The 20,218-nt window shown below is 39.1% G+C and overlaps 1 protein-coding gene across 1 annotated transcript; it reads left to right on the forward strand.

Annotated features, from left to right (window-relative positions):
• Nucleotides 1-2,519: 2,519 nt before the first annotated feature.
• SLC38A4 (solute carrier family 38 member 4) lies at nucleotides 2,520-19,731 on the forward strand. The gene is made up of 15 exons (XM_041411299.1): nucleotides 2,520-2,638; nucleotides 3,438-3,528; nucleotides 4,813-4,928; nucleotides 7,849-7,922; nucleotides 8,049-8,141; nucleotides 9,720-9,801; nucleotides 9,898-9,980; nucleotides 10,090-10,148; nucleotides 10,515-10,793; nucleotides 10,912-10,991; nucleotides 12,078-12,178; nucleotides 13,121-13,245; nucleotides 15,809-15,953; nucleotides 16,938-17,035; nucleotides 18,453-19,731. Exons 1-15 carry the CDS (start codon nucleotides 2,520-2,522, stop codon nucleotides 18,552-18,554), a joined length of 1,647 nt encoding a protein of 548 aa, XP_041267233.1. The 3' UTR covers nucleotides 18,555-19,731.
• The last annotated feature ends 487 nt before the right edge of the window (nucleotides 19,732-20,218 follow it).

A 20,218-nucleotide genomic window follows, 5' to 3' on the forward strand; every position in this document is an offset into this window, starting at 1 on the left:
CACCAACTAAGGACCAGCCCTGCCAACTTCTACTGAAGTTCAAAGGCACCATTGGTCATAATCAGAGTTATTATTGTTTGCAGGATTCAAATCTAATAGCAGGCCTGTTTATGGGTCTCACTCTCCCCACATTTATGCCAACGGCTTTCAGCTCATGGTTTGCAAACCTCTGGAGTTCTACCAGCCTCTCCCTAATAAATTACAACTGCAAAAAAACACGTTCTAAATAGACTTAATTTTGCCACCTGAAGATTTTACTTTCAGCAGAAGACTTTTAGGAATTCAAAGATTAGAAACAATAAAATAGACAATCATTGCATTATGCAGTGATTACATAGTATCTTGAGATGACACCCATAAATCAGATGACTTGTGTAAATGTTTGACAGGGCAATGTCCAGATGATTCTTATGCTGTAACATGTATTTTCAGTAAATTTTTCCATATTGTTTGCTGTGCTGCACAAGCTTTTATCCTCAGCCTAATCTTTGAGCAGCTTAACTCCTGGCAACATTTTTGCTTACTTTTCCTTCATTTCCCATCTCTTTGAAGATCTGTATTTTTTGGACTGCTACTTCTGGAAAAGATATTTTTTCAACAACAATTAGGCAGTGCACACAGACGAGGTTTTACCCTTTACCAGAACAGGGATAAGCACAGTTAGATTTGTTTTCCTGACTTCTAGACCACGGGTTAAAAACAAGCATCAAGAACTGGAAAAACTCTCTTTCTCAGACAAGACAGTGTCTGTGTTTGAAGACAGTTCTGTGAATGAAACCGCAGTTGTCAGGGCTCTGTTGGGGGTGGAGGGGTGAGGAGGGTGTTACTGGTTTTTTATCTCATGGAGTTATTCATATCCCAAGTGAGCAGAATCCCCCAGGCACTGACATGTGAGTGCCAGCAGCTCTGCCCTGATGCCTGAGTCACTCACTCCCTCACACATAGAAACACTCCTTGAGGCAGCAGAAACAATTAAAGCCAGCCACTGTCTTTGGTAGGAAATTTCCTAATGCACTGTGATATTGCTTCTCCTGTTCAGTTGTCTGATCTGGGTGAATGCTTTTAGTAAGAAGCAAGGAATTTGACATTAATTTCTGGCCTGGAGTCAGTTTTAACCTCCAGGACTGGTATTAAAGTTTATATTTGCATTTTAAACACATGCACTCCAAGATCTTGCCACTACAGATATGCTTGTAGATGTTCTTAAGAACTGCATGTGATCGGTATGAGAGGAGAGCAAAAGTCATTGAGCTGGACCTCTACACACCCATAAATACAAATCCAGGAGAAAGGCTATTAAATAATTGCAGATTTAGTGTTGTAAAGAGCCAGACTTAGAAATTATTTGTTGCGGTGTTTTCTGATATTGTTATTATGGAATGCTGACCTGTGTTTGAGATGTCATATTTATGAAAATTGTCATTAATCTGGCCAGCATGCCTGATTGCAAGGCAGCAGGTAAATGTCCAGGAAACTGTAACTGTGGCCCCAAGTGTGTGCTGTCTGATCTCTGCTCACTCCCTTCACTGGTGTCCCCTCAGCTGTGGAATGGAAATAGAGAAAGCATCAAGGAATATCCTTGGGAAGGGAGAAGGATTGAAGAACTGCAGCATTTCTTGAACAGTGTTTTCCTCTTAAATCTCATCATAAACAAATGAATTTGCATGTGTATCTACAGATGAGTCTGTAGCACACAGCCACTGAAATCCCAGAGGTGAAGTTCTCTTTGTAAATTTGGGTCATACAGTTTCATCTGCCCATACAAAAAATAAAGAGTTGAGCATTTATTCATGTGATTTATAAAAGGCAAGAATTTTTCTCATGGGGTAAAGATAATCAATCTAATATCCATGTAATAATCGTGTGTGAGACAGAGCTTCCAGTGAAGTAAGAATTAAACATCACTTCCCTTAAAAACAGAAACTGGCCTATTAGAATTGCACCTCCTAATTATCAAAAAATGATCATACAGAGATGCTCACCTCTGTCAGAAAGGAACAAATCTACAAAACATTTAAACCTGTGACAACACGAATCTTCCAACAAATGGGAAAGCCTTTATACTGCTATACTCCTGTTTTTATCAGAAAACATTTCTGCATCACCCTTCCCTAGAAACTCCAAAGCAGCAGTTCAGGGAATTATTTTCTGCTGGCTTTGTATTTATCCAGATGCTGGATATCCGCTGTGCATCTGTTTGCCTCTGCACCCTTTACCATTTGAAGGGAGACAGGAGAACCAAGTGCTGGCATATAAAGAGACTTTTATGCTTGCCCAGAATTTTCCCAGTCTGCACCAGTTTCGCCTCTTAATGCTATTACAAAGCTCAAACACAAACCAAACAATTCACACTGGTTTATCTAATTTGAAGAAAACTCTAATGAGTTCTGTTGTGTTTTGTTTGCGGAACAGAGTGTTCTGGCAGTCCCTGCATGACAGAGAGGACCTGCAAGCAGACGGCACTGTGCTGTTTACCCTGAAGAAGCGAGTGTGTGTGCTGGAAAGCACTGACTGCTCTAATGGATCGCATGGAGCTGCAAAAAGTCAACATCAAACCTGATGATCAGAGCAACAGCGGGGAAAGCCTCGAAGAAAACTACAGAGAGCTGGCTGATTCCGAAAAGGCTGCAATTAGCAGGTAAGCATTCATCTGTTCTGTTAAGGCTAGAAAGAAGTAATCAATAAATAATCTTCACTAATGGCATCTGGGAAGTTTCCCTGCAGCACTGACCCTCCGTGCTCTGTGCTCTGGAGGACAGTGTGCCTAGAACAGCAAGGCAGCCCAGGTCCTCCCTGGCCTGCCACCACATGGACTGATATCTTCAGGCTTCCAGCACAGACTAACCCTTGGCAATTTCCAGCTACTCCAGTCGGATAATACATGTGTAATTAATGCACTCTCAGAGCAGCTCAGACTGAGCACACTGAGGAGGAATGTTCCCCAGGGCAAGGTATGGAGGGCAGCGGAGACAGCCCACCCTCAGACATTCCAGCAGAACCTACCACAGCACTAGCACCTGTGTGGCTGGAAAAAGACATCTCAAAACCAGCCATCAGTCTCTTGTCCTCAGCTTGCTGCTGCCTCCAGCACGTATCTCCAACAGGGCAGTTGCAAGGCCCTTTGCTCCCCAGACGTGAAGCACGTGCTCAGCTTCAGCGTGTTACTGACAGTACGGATCTGCTTTCCAACATCTGCAATTAGGTGTAATTTGAAGATTACTGGCTCTAAAACTAAATTCCAAATCAAAGCAAAGATCTACTAAACATGCCATTGGACATAAGAACTTTACAGGAGAACAGAGCTTTTTATTTGATGGATTTTTAAATATTCATAGCAATGTCAAAGGAAAGCTTCCACTGATGACAAAAGGAACTACTCAAATAAAATGTGTGTCATAAGCTTTATCTAATGTTTTCTTATTTTTCTTTGTGTTCAGTCCCTTTGCTACTGATGATGCAGAAAGTCAGAAGTTCCTTACAAATGGATATCTGGATAAAAAGAAATTGGAAGACTATAATGAAGAATATGTAAGTTTTATTATTTTTTGAATGAGTGAATAATGACAAAGTTGATCTTATTGACCTGATTTTTTTCTTAAACTATCAGTAAGCAAAATTACTCTGGAGCCTGGCCAGCTCCAAGCATAGTCTTGGCTTTCAAAGAGTAAACACATTTTCTAACAGTGCAGCAAACACTTTCTGTTGTCTTACAAGTAAAACTGAGTCTTTCTTCACAATCATCAGAAAAATTCCTTACATCACACTTGAGCTTCAGTAGCATCTCCGTGTAATCCCAGCTGAGATGTGCAGACGGGTTTTTGCATTAATTTTTCTAACAGGACATTGGGCTCAGAAGGACATTGTTGTTCCTACAGCCAAGTAGATCTGTGCCTTAGTGCATACATGCTTGTATTTCTAGTTCATAGCATCTGTGTAAATGAATCTACATTCAGCTGCACTGCTTTAAAGAAATAACCTTATTGTTTTGGCTTTATGATGCTGAGGACATCAGCACACTTCCAGCTCCCTAGACAGCTCCACATGCAAGTGGAAGCACAGCACCAGCTCCTGGGGCATCCATGTAGGAACCTCTCTGCTCAGGATTTAGTGTTACTCAATTTTTAGTGAATTTGATGAAATGAAAGGCATTATTTCATCAGTGGTGTTGCAAATTTTATTAAGGAATGATCACATAAAGTCAAAAATATCATTTGTGATTATAAACTAAAATTAAGAGCCATGTTCCCTTTTTCTTTTCCACTTAGTGTCTGTTGTAACTCATTCACACACCATCCACACCCTCCTAGGTTTTGTCCCCTTCCACTCTTCTGCTTCCAGCCCTAAGCATGCAGCACTCCTTTTTTCCTTTACTCAGACACCTTTTTTAGTTCCCCAAAGAAAAAAAGCACATTCTACTTGGAGACAAATTCAATAATCTTTTATACTCTTATTTTTTTTTTAATATTTAAAAATTGGTAATTGAGAAATCTGTTTGATAACAGCATGTATTTCCATGGAGCCTGGCCAGCATAGCCAGTGTAACTGTGTCATCTAAGTCACCTGTCAGGAATGTAAGCCTCCTCTTGACTGAGACAGTGAAAGTGTGGGAAGAGGCAAACACTACCAGCACAGCTGGTTTTGGATAGACTCTTATGGTGGCAAGTGTCTCTGGGCTTGAGAACCTTGAAAAAGCTTCACCTGTAGGGATCAAGGAGCAGTACAGGGAACACCTGTACAGCAATGAGGATAATTAGCCAGTCATGCTCAGTAATATGCAAATGAATTTCCATTTTCTGTTCTTGCCCCCAACAGCACAGGGGCAGAACTTCCTTTGGAATGTCCTCGTTCAACCTCAGCAATGCCATCATGGGCAGCGGCATCTTAGGGCTCTCCTATGCCATGGCCAACACAGGAATTATCCTTTTCATGTAAGTACATAGAAAAAGAAGCACATAGAATATAAGCAGGGGACTGGAGCTGAAGTTTTTGTGGTTAGAAAGGTATGTTAATCTTGGTTTGCTAGCAGAAGATTCTTGTAAGATCCTCTGTAGTGAAAGCATTTCAGCTTCACCACAAGGAACCATCCACTGCTAGAAACCCTTTTATTTCTTTAATATTTACACCTCCTTTGTGTTAGAAACATGACTGTGAATTGATACTGTGCAGTCAAAAATCAGAAGGAAAGAACAGCATGCTGGTCCTAAAATAACAAGACCAGTCTTGCCAGTTCAGTATGGGAATCCAACAGGGGAATTAAATCACCCATAAATATGTTTGCATCACCCCAATTATCTAATCACTATGTAGAAATGGCAGAAGAGCATTCGATATAATCTGAAATGGCAACACACTTTGAGTGCAAAGGCATTCACAGATCTGATGTTGCTGCTTCAAGTCTGTCTGTACCCAATGTCCACAAAGGACAGCATTGGTCTGTGGCCGACAAACAGTATCTACACAGAATGGGTTTTGATAGACAGTAACACATAGCTCATTTTTTAATTGATGGCTAATATCTGGCTCTTTTTAGTGTGACATACTGTATCAAAAATAAATTTTGCGGATTTTTTTAATAACTGATTTTAATTTTAACCTGAAGCTTTAATTTAACTTCCCATGAGACTGGAATAACCATGATACTACTGTGTGACAATGAGGCATTTTTTGACATTACTGAACTCTAGCATGTTTTTATAGAGCTTCTTGCTTGTGGGGACTGTGTATCTATGACATCGACAGTATTGAAAATGTTACATGTAGCTTACAGTTGCTAAGAAATATCTCCTGTTTTGCCAATAGAATTTTTAACTGAAAATTAATTGTAGATTCAAATGCTGTTCTGTATAAGCACTTCATAACACCTGCACCCAACTGGTTTAGCTAAAGTGTTTGCAGAGCAAAAATTAGGAGCCAGTTCTAAAACTCACATTTTACCAGGATCAGAAAAATGCAGGATTTTTTTTTGTCCTCCAACTTCTCTGATCACTTGTACTAAGTGGTATGTTCATAAATGATCACTGGAAAGAAAACTGTGGTATGTTAAGCCTCACTAACAGAAAAAAAATATTACCTTTATAATATCTTTATTCTGAAACTCTGTTTATACTGACTGGCAGCTAAAAATTCTGATACAAGCCTAATGATATTAACTCTGTTGGCATTGCTAAAGTAGGGAGTAATGCTAAAGCAAAAAAGAAAGGTATCTCCTCCACACAGCTCACTTTCTTTACTATGCTATTTTCATATTTCCTGCATGAGAACATTCTCCCTTTTGGTACAGGAAGGAATTTTATTTAAAAATATTAACTTGTGTGTAGGTACTGTTACCCCACAGCAATTATCCACTTGCTTGAAGTTCCTCTGTTTTCACAGCACATGATGTTAGTGCTAGAGGGTCAGAAAAATCCCATCTACAAAATGGAAACTAGTGGACATGAATTCTTATTTAGATGATGCTGGCAGCGTGGTCTAGATTTTTGTAATTTACTCTTCTCATGTTGCCCAAGTGCCTTAATGCTGGAAGGTGTTCTACAGGGTGAAGGAAAATAGAAGGTTCACAAAACTTCAAAAGCAGCACTTCTGCTGCCCTGCAAGATTTAGCATGTGCAACCAGGAGGACTTTGGTTTTCCCCACCTCAAGTGTCAGGACACAGAGATCATGTCTCTGAACAGCAGTTGCATGGGAACCCCGATCAAAGAGGATGCCACCTCATCAGGACACACTGCCACCTCAGACATGATCCCCTTTACCATACTGCATGAGCCCACAGCAGGAGACAACCCTGCCCACACCAAGGTGGTAGCACTCTCTGTCACTCTTGAAGAGGCAAACTTCAGAGGAAATTCTGATGGTCTGCTGGTCATCACCTGGCCCCAGGACCCGAGTCTGCTCCTAGACTGTAACTCATTTATGAACCTGTTATCTATACCAAACCATGTGTTCAGTGGAGTGGAAGCTGTGGGCACAACCTCCTGTTCAGCCATGGGATAAAGTGCATCCATATTTTCTATCTCTGTCATGCTATTCTCTTCCTCACCAGCGCTTGAGCAGGCAGATGACAAGATAGTTAAGGTAATAAGATATGCCATGCACAGTGCTGTGCCCCGAAAATGTCATACAAAGCTACATTTTCACAAGCAGTTTACAAGAGGCAGATAGCTGAAATCACATAGGATGCATCTGTTGTGTGGAAGGAACATGGCAGCAAGAATTATTGAAGCCAGGTACTGGTACCTTCAAGCAGACTAAGACTAAAAGCTAAGCTACCAGTGCTCCAAGAGCAGGTTTTCCAGTGTTGTGCCATGCTTTAATATGATGCAAGATTTCTAACGTACTCATCAGCAGGCAGCTAACCTCCACTGCACAGTGATATGGCAAAAGTCAAAAGCAGTGACCAGCCAAGAGGTAGCATTGAAGTTGTCCCAGTCACAATTTGGTGTTGGGTTTCATTTTTGTGGGGTTTTTTGACAGCTCTGATTAAGGAGAGATTTGAAGATGAGAGGTCAGTGGGCAGGTGAAAATCCTAAGACCAGATTCTTACATAGAAATCTGTTTACTTTAGTGGGATCTTGTTAAGATATAAAATTTTGTCCTTGTGCACTAGCACAGAACTAGCACTTAGTGGACTTCAACAAGCCTTCAGGGGCTCTTAGAGTGCATAAGGTGCAACTGTACTCACAAGTAAGCTACAGTTGACACTTAGCTCTGTATTTAGCACTGGGAGACCAAAGAACAAACTTTGAGAAAACTACACATTGAACTTCACGAGAACGAGCAAGTGTATATTCTAATCATTTGAGTATCTCTGATGTCCTGCTTAGGATTCTGATTTCTGCTTTTCCTTGCAGAGTGTTGCTGCTCAGCGTAGCAATTTTGTCACTCTACTCAGTTCACCTTTTACTGAAGATTTCAAAAGAAGGAGGTAGGAGGCTGTGATTGACAGATTCTGTACTGCATACACTTATTTTACCTTGGAATGCAATTTATCAAGTATGTCCAATGTAGTGGCCCACATTTCTGTTTTGGTTTTGTTTGGGTTTCTTTTCAGGATCATTAATATATGAAAAACTGGGAGCAAAGGCATTTGGCTGGCCTGGGAAGTGTGGTGTTTTCATTTCAGTCACAATGCAGAATATTGGAGGTAAGAGACAAAAGTTTTCTATCTTCCAATGCTCTTCCTACAGAAGACAAGTGATTTCATTTCCTCCTCCGTCTGGCTAAATGGAATCAGAGATGAGCCAGATACAGCATACATTCTATTGTAAAATGAAGGATATGAGGAATTAGTCTCATTTTCAGCTGACACTTCAGTGTATGGTGAAAGACAGTTACCTGGGATCTCTCCATGGCCAGTGAAGAGGCTTCAATGATGGCTAAAGTGGCCTGACTGACCTCAAGGAACTGGCCATTCTCTTTATTGAGTATGGCTCAGTCTGTTCTTAGCATCTAGTTGAAGCATCTGCTTCAACTTAGAAAATATTAGTCTGACCTGAAAGGAACAGAACAGGGTTCTGACTTCTGCATAAAAGGCTTTTCAGTAGTTCATTTTCAGCTGAATGAATATATTTTAATTATTCCTTCAAATAAAAGTTGGGTTGTGTTATTCCTAAAATGCGTGTTTAAAGTAACTTTTGAATGTACTCACCCACAAAGATACTTCCTGTGAAATATCTATCAAATAACCTCCATCCTCTCAGAACAGGAGACTTACCAATATAAACAGTAGTGATAGAGGGTACATTAATTCAACAAAGCTTTTTTCCTTTACTATCCTGGAAGAAGCCTGTTAGGAGGCTTAAGAGCACCTAGTCTGAAAGCAAAAGGGAGTTTGTAATTCTTACAGATTCCTTAAGGAGAGGTAATTGAAACTTAAATTAAATGTGCCATTAGTCAATTAAATTTATGCAGGTTTTTTGGTGATTTCTCTATTGGAACTTGCTATGTTTGCAAATCTCCATCAATAGATCAATACTGTTACAGCAACTTTGCTGCACAAACAGAGGTGGTTCACATCTCTGTGCTGCAAAAGACTTTTTGATTTTGTTCATGAAAGGTGTTATTCTATGGTATTCCTTTCCTCCTTCAAGCCTGGATATCAAATTGGTTGAATTCAGAAATTAAGTATGCTTTCCTATTAAAGAGGAATAGCTATTCCTCTAGTTCTTGTCTAGACTGATCCATAGGCATTTAGAGACCTCTCTGTGACAAATGTAAAACAAATGAAAAAAAACAAATTTAAAAAGTATTACTTCTGGCAGTACATTTTAAATGAGATGTACAGAAGTCCACTCTTACATCAGGAATCTTGACAACTACTTAATTTCTTTATATATAGAGAAGACACTGGAAGAAAGAAGTTGAAAGTAGGAAGGATAAGACAGCTGAAGAGATGTAGAGGAAGTAAATCTAAACTTACAGCAGAATGGGGATGGACAGCATCCATTGGAGAAAAAAACCATGTAAAAAAAAAACAAAAGGAAAAATTAATAGTGATTTAAGTATGCTATGAATTCAGTAGTAACTGTATTGTATTCTAATACAGAATGCTAGATGTCATTAAGAACATGTTCATAACAATATAAAGGATTTATTTATTTGGTCACACTGTTATTTAAGCAAAACTAATTTCTCTACTTTAGCAAAAACATTTTTTTTTGTAACTACAGTTTTGGAAACTCAGTTCTCTGAAGGTGGTTTTTTTGTTTGGGTTTTTTTCCAGCAATGTCAAGCTACCTCTTTATTATTAAATATGAACTTCCTGAAGTCATCAGAGCATTTATGAAACTTGAGGAGAATTCTGGGTAGGTGCCTTTTCCCAGCCTGAACCTGAGATGACAAATTTTCACTTTGATGTCAATGATGATTTGATTTTTTTTTTTTTAATTCTTCCTCTTTAGAGAATGGTACCTTAATGGGAACTACCTTGTTATACTTGTAACAGTTGTGATTATTCTTCCCCTCTCCCTTCTAAAAAGCTTAGGTAAGCTTAATGCCCTGCTTAAGGTCATTTCTTAGTCCTTTTAGGACTGTGAATTTTTATGTAACTGAACTATTTTATTCTGTTTTGTTTTGTTTTTCTTGCTGCACAGGTTATCTTGGTTATACGAGTGGGTTTTCGCTGACCTGTATGGTTTTCTTTGTCAGTGTGGTAGGTGACTGTTTGGGTATTTTCTCCAGACAAATACAGACTCTGTAAACCTTAAACACTTTTATACTTCATACTGTGGCAATTTTATGTTAGAATAGCCCCTGCAAGTGAATCAAATCAACAACGTATTGCTGAATAAAGTCAGAATAAAATATTGGTTAAAAAAACACTTGAGAATAAAAAATTAAGCAGGAAAACAGCAGAGGCAGAGTAACAACAAATATTTGCAGAAGAAGCAGAATTGGTAGCACTTGGTTTCTTGCTTCCTCTCTTCCTCAGTGTCTATTTATACTTCTGTTGGAATACCACAGATGTGTAATCTCCTATAGTGGCACTCTTCTGATTACATTGTCTACTCTTTTGTAGGTGATCTTCAAGAAATCCCAAATTCCCTGTCCTCTTCCTGTCATGAACCACGGGGTTGAAAACTGGACGGCCACCAATAGCACAGTGCCAATGCACCTGGTCATGTTATCAAATGAGTCACTCAGTTCTGGTGTGAATTTCATGATGGACAACACAGCTGGGCACTTCCCAAGCCTTGAGGAGCCAAAAGATATCTCCCTGAAAAGCGGCGTAGAATATGAAGCACACAGCGACAATGGTGACAAGTGCCAGCCAAAATACTTTGTGTTCAACTCACGGGTAAGGGAGGTTCTGTAGAACTTGTCTTCCACCACTTGTACCACAGCTAAAGTGCTGCCTGCCAAAAGTCAGAGGTACAGCCGTGACCATTCTTACTAATGGGAGCTTTATTTTACAGACTGCCTATGCAATACCCATCCTGGCATTTGCATTCGTATGCCACCCTGAAGTGCTACCTATATACAGTGAACTCAAAGAGTAAGGTTCTTAAATTTTGTCCAGTACTTCCAATTTTCTACATGCCGTCCATTGATTGCTGGTGTGCGAACACCCACAAGATAATGAATTATTGCTTTCCGTAGTAAGCAGATTTTGGCTTTGCTTTGGTCTTATAGTCAGATATTGGTGACAGAGAACCACTGCATTGATCAATGTTACTTAGTAAAGAAGGAATCTGGAAAGTCCTTCAAATGATCTGAAATAAACTGGGGAACTTGGTTGAAACAGATAATTCTAGTTTCTAATAATACCTAAATGTGTTCTGTGTCTGTGTCAGTTGCTGCTTACTCTTAAAGTTTCTTGGGATGCCCTTGGTTTGGTGTCTTAGATAGGCTCTTCACTCAGTCTGTTTTGCTTAACAAATATCACAAATTAAATATAATTTCTTAAAACAGCACAGAGTTCATAACTGGGAAGGGCTAATAAAAGGCATTTGCTGAACAGCAAAAATTGCATAATTGCAACACACAGGAGGGTGTGTTGCAAAACTCAAGGAGATTAAGAACCATTATCTCCTATTTCAGTAGGTTTAACCTCAGAAGCCATAAAAATTTTAATATGACTTGGGAAAATGCTTGCTGGTCCTATAAGATGAAAATTTGTTTTAACCAAAAGATTTATGAAGGAAGGATGTGATCTGCAAGGGGTTCTTGAACCTGCAGAACAGCCCTATGTACATCTAAGGGTATGTTCATAGGAGATGGCTGAAAACTCTTGTCTATTATTGTCAACAGACCTGTAATTCTCGTCCCGCCTTTTTTTTTTAAATCTAAAATAAACCATTTGAGATTGACATTTAATAAATAGTGGTATACAAAATAATGTGGCACTTTTTTATGTTGCCACGGAAAAAGCACTAGAAATGCAATTTCAACACATTTTATAAATCTGTGCTGCACTGCAGAGTTGTAAAGCATCAAGAACTCTATGTAACTAATATAGTTGCTATGAACTTATTAACTTTCTATCTGGTGAGGGTGTGTTAGAGAGCTAAGACCCTTCAGAGCACTTCTTGTACAAATAGAGGCTTTATAGGACAGTTATTCTCTTTCTTTTGTACTTCAGTCGCTCCCGAAAGCGGATGCAGAATGTCTCAAACATCTCCATCACTGGCATGCTTATCATGTATCTTCTGGCTGCCCTGTTTGGATATCTTACCTTCTATGGTAGGTAAAAACACTGTTCTCTGCAGAATTTTTCCTCACTTTTTAATTCAGGCGGGTTGGTTCTATCACAAAGACTTAAGTATTAATGCATTTTCTGCATTTATTATGGGGGCCTGAATCCAAGTTTAAGCAACACTCAATTATAATACACAGTGTGTAACCTTCTGAGTGAACTGTGAGACTTATCCAACTGTCAGGCCACAAGTTCCTCACCTGTGAGAAATTCCAAGGCACCTACTAGGGGGACTAGTTTTGTTTCCCTTGACTTTGTGAACTCAGACAAGAAGCTGCTGTAAACTAAAAATACTCTAGTGCTCAACAGTTTTACATGACACTATTAAGTGCTATCCAATCTGTCTCTGACGCCACTAGTTCAGTTTCATCTATGCTGAAAAACAGGTGCAAATCATTCTAGTGTAAAAAAAAAACTGGATGAGCTAAACTAACTGATAGGCAAACAGAGTAGTCCCTCTGTTAGCACACCATTTTGTGCAAACGCCACCTTTTCACCCTGTTAGTCCCTCCACACAGCAGAGAAGTAAATGATACAGCACACTCTGCTCCCTGTCACTGGGGCAAGACGGCTCTGCTTGAGAGCTGACATATCTGGGAGGAAGTCAAAAGGAGCTGTTACCAGTTCAGTGAGTTGTTTCATATCACAGAAATTATTTTTTCTTCAAGTTCTACATCCACTTAATGACTTTCTCAAAGTCATCTCAAAGATACTAGAGTACTGTATTACCCTCATCATCTCTGAATGATGGGCTAGTATCAGTCACAACGGGAAAATTCCTTTTTCATGTCTAGCCCATAACTTGCGTCTAATGACAGCACCTGGGCTAAAGTTAATCTTATCTCTTATCTGGCTGCAGTATAAAGAACCTTTTAAATGTTGAAGGTACTGCTTAAGTGATGTAATTCTTTTCTGTTTCCTTTTCATAGGAGAAGTTGAAGATGAGCTTCTTCATACATACACTAAAGTGTACACATTCGACACCCTTTTGCTGTCAGTTCGCCTGGCAGTGCTGGTGGCTGTAACCCTGACCGTGCCCCTTGTCCTTTTCCCTGTAAGTAACAGAGCTGAAATCAGGGCTAACCCATGAACAGTGACTGAATGTGATCAGCACAGATTTTAACACTGAGGAAAAGTAAGCCTGAGTTTTTATTTAGAGAGGTCTGTTTTCTCATTTGACCAGAGCATGGACCTTAGGCATTTAGGCCTGCAAAATCTGAAAGACTGAAATAAATCAGTCTTTATAAATATATCAGGAATTACTTCTCTGTCTCCCTGGCTCTTTCGGTACTATATTTGTCAGAGCAGAGCTAAGTACCAAAGGCTTGGAGATATACTGAAACCACTCATGAGATTTCCTAATACAGACACAGGCACCTACTATAGCATCCAAACTTAGGACAGACACATGAAGCTTAGGTCACACATTGTGCAGGACTCCCACACTGGGCTGTAAAGTACAGGGACAGAGGGCCCGATGCTCACCTTACAGGCTTGAGTCTATGCACAGGTGAGGAAACTAAATGCCAGAAAAAAGAGGTATAAAAGAGTTGCATAGTCAGTTGTCTGAGCAAAGTTTGGAACTTCTGTGTGCTCTTTACTGGGAAAAACACAATAAGCACAGCAGCAGGGACAGAAAGACACAGCTACAGAAATTGCTCTGCAGAGGGACTGACCCTCCTCAGGGATCAGTCTTCCACAGTGGGCAGAACTCCAGGCTCCTGAATGTATAAGACTGTGCCTCATGTCTTCTCTGAGCTGCCAGGCAGCAGAGGAGAAAGCAGCTAATCCTCATCATTTGGTTTTGAGGCTGGTGTGTCATCAGTACAGCATGTACAAGCCCAGCATCATGCTGCAAGAGGGCTCCCAGCAAGCTGCATCACACCCGTGTTCCCATCTGAGTAACCCAGGATTCCTGTTGCTCTGTTGTGCTGGATGCAATACACTCTCTGCGTAGGTACTGTTTCCAGGCTTGCTGACAAATGCCTAAGAGCAGTGATCACTCTTCAATGTTGTCTACTAAATAAAAAAAAAAAAAATCTGGTATAAAGCACCCTGAGCAGTCAGTCCTTTTAGCTTGGAGAGGTCCTCTGCTCTGCCTTAAACATCATGTTTAAGCCAGTGGCTAAATGTTTAAATTAGTCTTAACAAATTGAACAGTCTTCATGGGAAAACAAGCTAAGGGCATTGAAGAAGCCTGTCTGTCAGGTGTAGCATTTTGTATTTTTTAGATTTCTGTATAATAATTTTTATATTTGAATACTTTGCAGTTACAAACCACAACACTGATTTTTCCATTAAAATTACTCCTGAGAAAATATCTTTTGCTTGTAAACCAGAATATCAAAGACATTTACACATTCTATCAGGACAGCCATCTCAGCAGGTCTTAGTTCTTCAAATAAGCAGTATAGCTATATCAACTACTTTTTTTAATTAATCATCCCACTTGTATTTTCTTGAAGTAGTCAGAGTCCTTTATTAAAAAAAAAAGTTATTGCGTTGCCAGAAAATAAATTAAATATACATCTATATACCATTAGTCACTGTAAAACTTCAATTTGATTGCTTCCTTTTAAGGGCTGTGTCACAAAAAGAATAATGCACAATATGTTGACAGTAAGCTCACAGGAATGGAGGCTTATTTTTTCTGTAATAAACCTATTTTACACAAACTCAAAAACTGGACAAAATATTTTCTATTTGCCTCCCTCTTCCTAATATTGGTTTACATCAACCTGAAAAACATAAAATACAAAAACTCATAGTGTGTTTTCAAGTGAGGTACTACACTGAGAGAACCCCATATATTTATTCAATTGCCAAACTCACCTAAAAGCAGTTATGTTATTTTAAAACAACCACACAGAAGTGCATTTGGAATTTTTTAAGTATAAAAATATTTTTGTCCAATTTCTAAATATCAACTTTTAAGTTAATTTTGGTACTTGAGAATAGCATTATCTCCCACTACCAAATGGATTTGCTTTTGGCTTTTTTTCTACTTACCATCTTTTATGTGGTAAAAGCAAAAAGAATCCATGATGTGTGAGAAAGTCAGTGAAGCAAAAAAGAATTCTCTGCAATAGGTTTTAGGATTATAATTTTCAAGTGGCATTGAAAAATATGCTTTTCTTTTCAGATATGTATATGTATATATTTAATGATTAAGTACAACAGCTTCCTCTATCTCTCAGAAGAGTAAATTACAGAATTTATGTGGGATTTTCATCAGGCTCAGGAATACAGCAATTCATATTTCAGACATGATCTTTTTTTGCCTGCTGATTAGTACTTATAGTGGGGAGGTTCTCTGAGGATTTTTTTTGCTGATATTAGCATCTTTCAGTTGAACAGATTTCATGTCCCTGATTTTACACCCTATTTACTTGACTTTCTCCTACACGGCAAATATTTGAGTTTCTGCATTAAACTGTGAACCCAGTTCTCAAAAACCTACATCAGAGTGAGATTATATTATGGGAATCAAAGACTGAAAACACATTTTTTCAGTCAGAATTTCTCACAGCAGATGTAACTAATATAGATTTTTTTCAACGGAAAGAAAAGATAAATTAATTGTTGTCTTACTTTCCCTGTTGTCTTTCATCTTGCAGATCCGTTCATCTATCAGTGCATTGCTGTTTCCCAAAAGGCCATTCAGCTGGATAAGGCATTTCCTGATTGCAGCAGTAATTTTGGCTTTTAATAATCTGCTTGTAATTTTTGTCCCAACTATTAAAGACATTTTTGGATTTATCGGTAGGTTTCATAAATACTCTTTGTTGACTCTGTTATCCTTTCTACAACATATTTACATTCATGGACTGAAAGTCAATCTCTGTTTGAGTCTTACGGTAGAGTAATATAAATACAAATTTACGTCAAAAGTGATGAAATAACTCCCAAACAGCTGACAGACAAAGCTACAAGCTACCCAACTTTGTTGTTACTTTGCATGAGGCACAAGAAAACCAATAATCCTGATATAGAAACTGTTGAGGAATTCCCATTTTGACCAGAAAGGAATTTAATATATGTGGAGGAGAGGGAAATCACCTTTGTTTTCCAAGCACTTATTGCATGAAAAAAATGTATTGACTTCTAAACTGTTGTGCTAGAAAAAGAAGAAAAGTGACACTTTTTTTTTTCTTTTTGACATTAACAGTTCTCTCCCTACAACTTTCTTTTGGTCAGTTTTGGCCTCTGACCAAAGAGGTCCATAAAGAGCCTTCATTATCTGAAGTGTTTGAGGACTCAGGGATGCAGATGCCCTTGAGCAAGGTACCTCCATGGGGTTTCTGCAGCTGGTTTGCTCCTCCCTGCCTTTTATACGCAGGTCTTCATGCTGGACTCTGCTGACCAGAGAGGAGTCGGTGCTTCTTAGGCACAGATCATCCACTCTCTTTTCAGTACCTGCTTTCCAGGGTCATCCCAACCTGGGAATGTCTATTGTCTTTGCTTCATCTGACAGCAGACAGGCTTCCGCTGACATGCAGTCATCTCCACCACAGGCAGCCACACCACTTTGAAAAAATCCTTCCAGTAACAAATGTCTCTTCAGGCCCCAAGCACCCAAATAAGTGTTCAAACATCTACAGGTCTCCATGAATGCTGTTAACAGAGAGACCCCTTAGTACAGCCTGGCTCAGAAGGGCAGCTGCCTCCCCACGGGCTCTCTTTTGCAGATGCACCACTCTGCTCTTCTGCAAATGGTGCAGCACTCAGCTCTGCTCTCTCTTCCAGGAGCCTCTTCAGCTACAATGTTGATTTTCATCCTCCCTGGTGCCTTCTACCTGAGAATTGTTAAGAAGGAACCCCTGAGGTCTCCCCAGAAGATTGGGGTAAGAGGACTGGGGCAATTGCAAAAGGAAGAGTGGGAGGGTGTGTGATTTCCACTCTTGATTAATACTCAGACCATTGACTTGCAACATCTGGCACTTGGTCCTGAGCAGTACTGCCTCACTCAAAATACAGGTTGGGCAGTGGGATTCACCTGAGGCTTCTCAAGACAAAGCCTTTAGAGGCCTACTGCTCCCAACACTCACCTAAGTATTCAGGATAAAGTGTGTCTTAAACCACTAGAAAAAGGGACTTACTTTAATCCCATCTAAACTCCAATTAACACCTACATTTGCATAAATAGCACCAAGACAGTCTATAAGAATTTGTTGGTTCATGCTAGATGACCAGCTGTGGATTAACAGGAAGATTTGAGGTCAAGGTTAAGAAGGAAGTTGTACTGCAGAGATAAATAAGTAATAGTGAGCTCTCCACTGAGATAGATCCACGCACCTATAGGATACATACATGAAGGTCTATCATTTATGCACAGCATGTGTCTGTATGTCATGCTGGACTGCCACTGCAATACCTTTCATCCTGAACATCAATAACTGTCTGCAGATTTAACTATCACTGAGGAAATGTTCTTTGAAAATGTAATTAGAAAACCTATTGATGAAATATGTATGTGGACACATAATGTAAACAAATGGGCTTATATACATCTATATATATATATGTTCACAAAAGTCATGTGAGTGTAACTGATACATATTTCTAGTATAAAATAAATTTATTATGACAAAATTATTTCTACAATGTTTTTTGAAGCTGTTATTGTAGAAAGATTGAATATTTTGTCATGTCTTTGTTCACTCTTCATGTTGCTGTGTGTTAGGCACATCTAGAATTTCACACCCTGCACTGAGATCACATACAATATTCATCTTTTGTTTACAAGGACAGAGTGTTATTAAGTGTGGACAGATTATGGTAAACTAAAGCTCCACTAAAGCAAATGGTGACTACAAACATCTGAATCACTTGAATATGTACAGAAACACTGTCAGATGAGAGATGTGGGCTTACATGTTTGTCTAATAAGGATTAAGCAGGCTAAATCTGAAGTTGTTCTTCTTGCTGGAGACTATGACCACTGACTGAAAATTTGTCATTTTTTAATCATAAAAAACAAATTTGTTTCTTTGTTGTATATTTTTTATTATTGTTCACAGTACCAAAGTGGGTTGTTTTCAGATCTAGCTGTGTAAAATCCATCTCTCTTGGACTGAAATTCACACAGGACTAACTTTGATTCATGCATCCCTGTACAACATTACTTGGACTTTAGTCACATAGAATAAGCCAAACTTAGGCCATGGGTATTACACTAATGCAGATCCAGTGGGGCAATCTATGAGCTACCCCCTGCTAAGTCACTTGTTTTATTAATTAAATGTCATTTTCTAATTGCAGGCTCTAATTTTCCTCATAGTTGGCATAATCTTCATGCTTGTGAGTATGACTCTTATTGTAATGGACTGGATTTACAATCCCCCAAGTTCAAGACATCATTAACCTGTGAAAACAACCAAGTGCTTTTTATAACAAAAATATTTGTATTGTGTGCTCTGAAGAACATCTGAATGGGATTGTTATTCCTAGCTAGCAACTGCAGTACTTTGAAGACAGTTTCTGGTAAGGTTACGAGAACCCAACAGAGTCTACACCATCCTTGTCAATAAGGATTGTTATTTATGCATTAGGAATCTGAGCTTAGCATTTCTGGCCAGGTGAAATGAAAAGTGTGGTGTGAATGCTTTCTGTTTTCAAAACCAAAATAACTCTGTACATATTTCTCAAAAATAGCTTGGTGTCACCCCTTTCAAAATCTCCCATGATGATCGTAACTACAGTTCCTGGAGCCTTGGAAAGGTAACGGCCAGAAAACTGGCCAGTGCCTCCTTTTCCATCTGAAGGTCATGGGAGTGGATGCCCAGGTCCAAGAGAAATGGTACAGTTTCTGGAGGGGATCTGGAAGGTGATTCCTCCATGCCTGATAGACTGACCTGCCTATCAGAAAGACAGTGGCTTTGACAGGCCATTGCACGAAGCTGAGTGTTAGATTTGTTGCCCTGATTCATCATCCAGCTGTTGTACAGAATAAAGCTCTCTGACACAGATTGTCTTTTGGGGCAAGTGCTTGAAGAACAGTAGAGTATTCTCATTTTGTTTTTAAAGATGCCTGTGCTGGAAATATCAGTCATTTCTGCAGTAGGATTTTTTTTGTTCTTTAATTTTTAATTATTGTGTGAGCTTACATCACTGAACAAGTTGTATCCTCCATAAAAACTTGTCTTCCACTCTCACAGGAATTTAAGAAGACCACAAGGTGTGACAAAGCACCCTATCCAGTATTGTTCAGTACTTGTGTATTTGATAAATGTTCAGTGCAGGAAACTGTAATTTGCTATATATAAAAATATATGTATTTATGTACATAATTTTTTTGTTTTCCTCTAGTCATAAAAATGTTATCCTGTGGTATATGATTTTTTAATTTTTTTATGTGTCACTCTGTTTTCATAGCCACACGCTTAATATTATTTTGAAGGAAGCATATTGAATTAGTGGGTTTGTAAAAGAACTGGTTTTATTCACCAGTGGTTGAAATATACCTGTAGCAAGCCCTAACTGCCACCTGTGTAAAAACACATTCCTATGTTTACTACTTGCATTATAATAAATTTTAAGATGTTTTCCTCTTGATAATTCTTAATGCATCTCTTGAAGTTTTGTGATACCATTGTACGCCACAAATTTGAATTATTTGCTCAGTTGCTGTACCTCATCTTGTCTATGCATACATCAGCATTCAGCAACATCCTGTACAGTTGAGTTATGCGAGGATGACAGCACTATTGACAATCTCAAGTGTATCATGATATACAGCTGTGCAAGACAAGGAAAAAATGTTGCATTCCATGCTATATTCATGTTTAATTAACAGTCAAATCATGAGTTGGGCTGTGTTGTGGAGTACTCACTACATATGCTCTCTGCACACAACAAGGGAAATCAGCCAGAGAGGTCGTGCTGACTCCTGAGCAGAGGGAACGAGTGGGAAGGTGCCACTGTTGGGTTTGTCACGCTTACACAGATCCAAGCTCATGTAAAATGAGTTTTCATTTTCTGACTCAGAAATCTGTTGAGTAAACAGATTTTACTCAAAAACCTGTGAA

This window comes from Onychostruthus taczanowskii, unplaced genomic scaffold (assembly GCF_017590055.1).
Source record: "Onychostruthus taczanowskii isolate IOZ18803 unplaced genomic scaffold, ASM1759005v1 scaffold35, whole genome shotgun sequence".
In the NCBI taxonomy this organism is placed as follows: Eukaryota; Metazoa; Chordata; class Aves; order Passeriformes; family Passeridae; genus Onychostruthus; species Onychostruthus taczanowskii.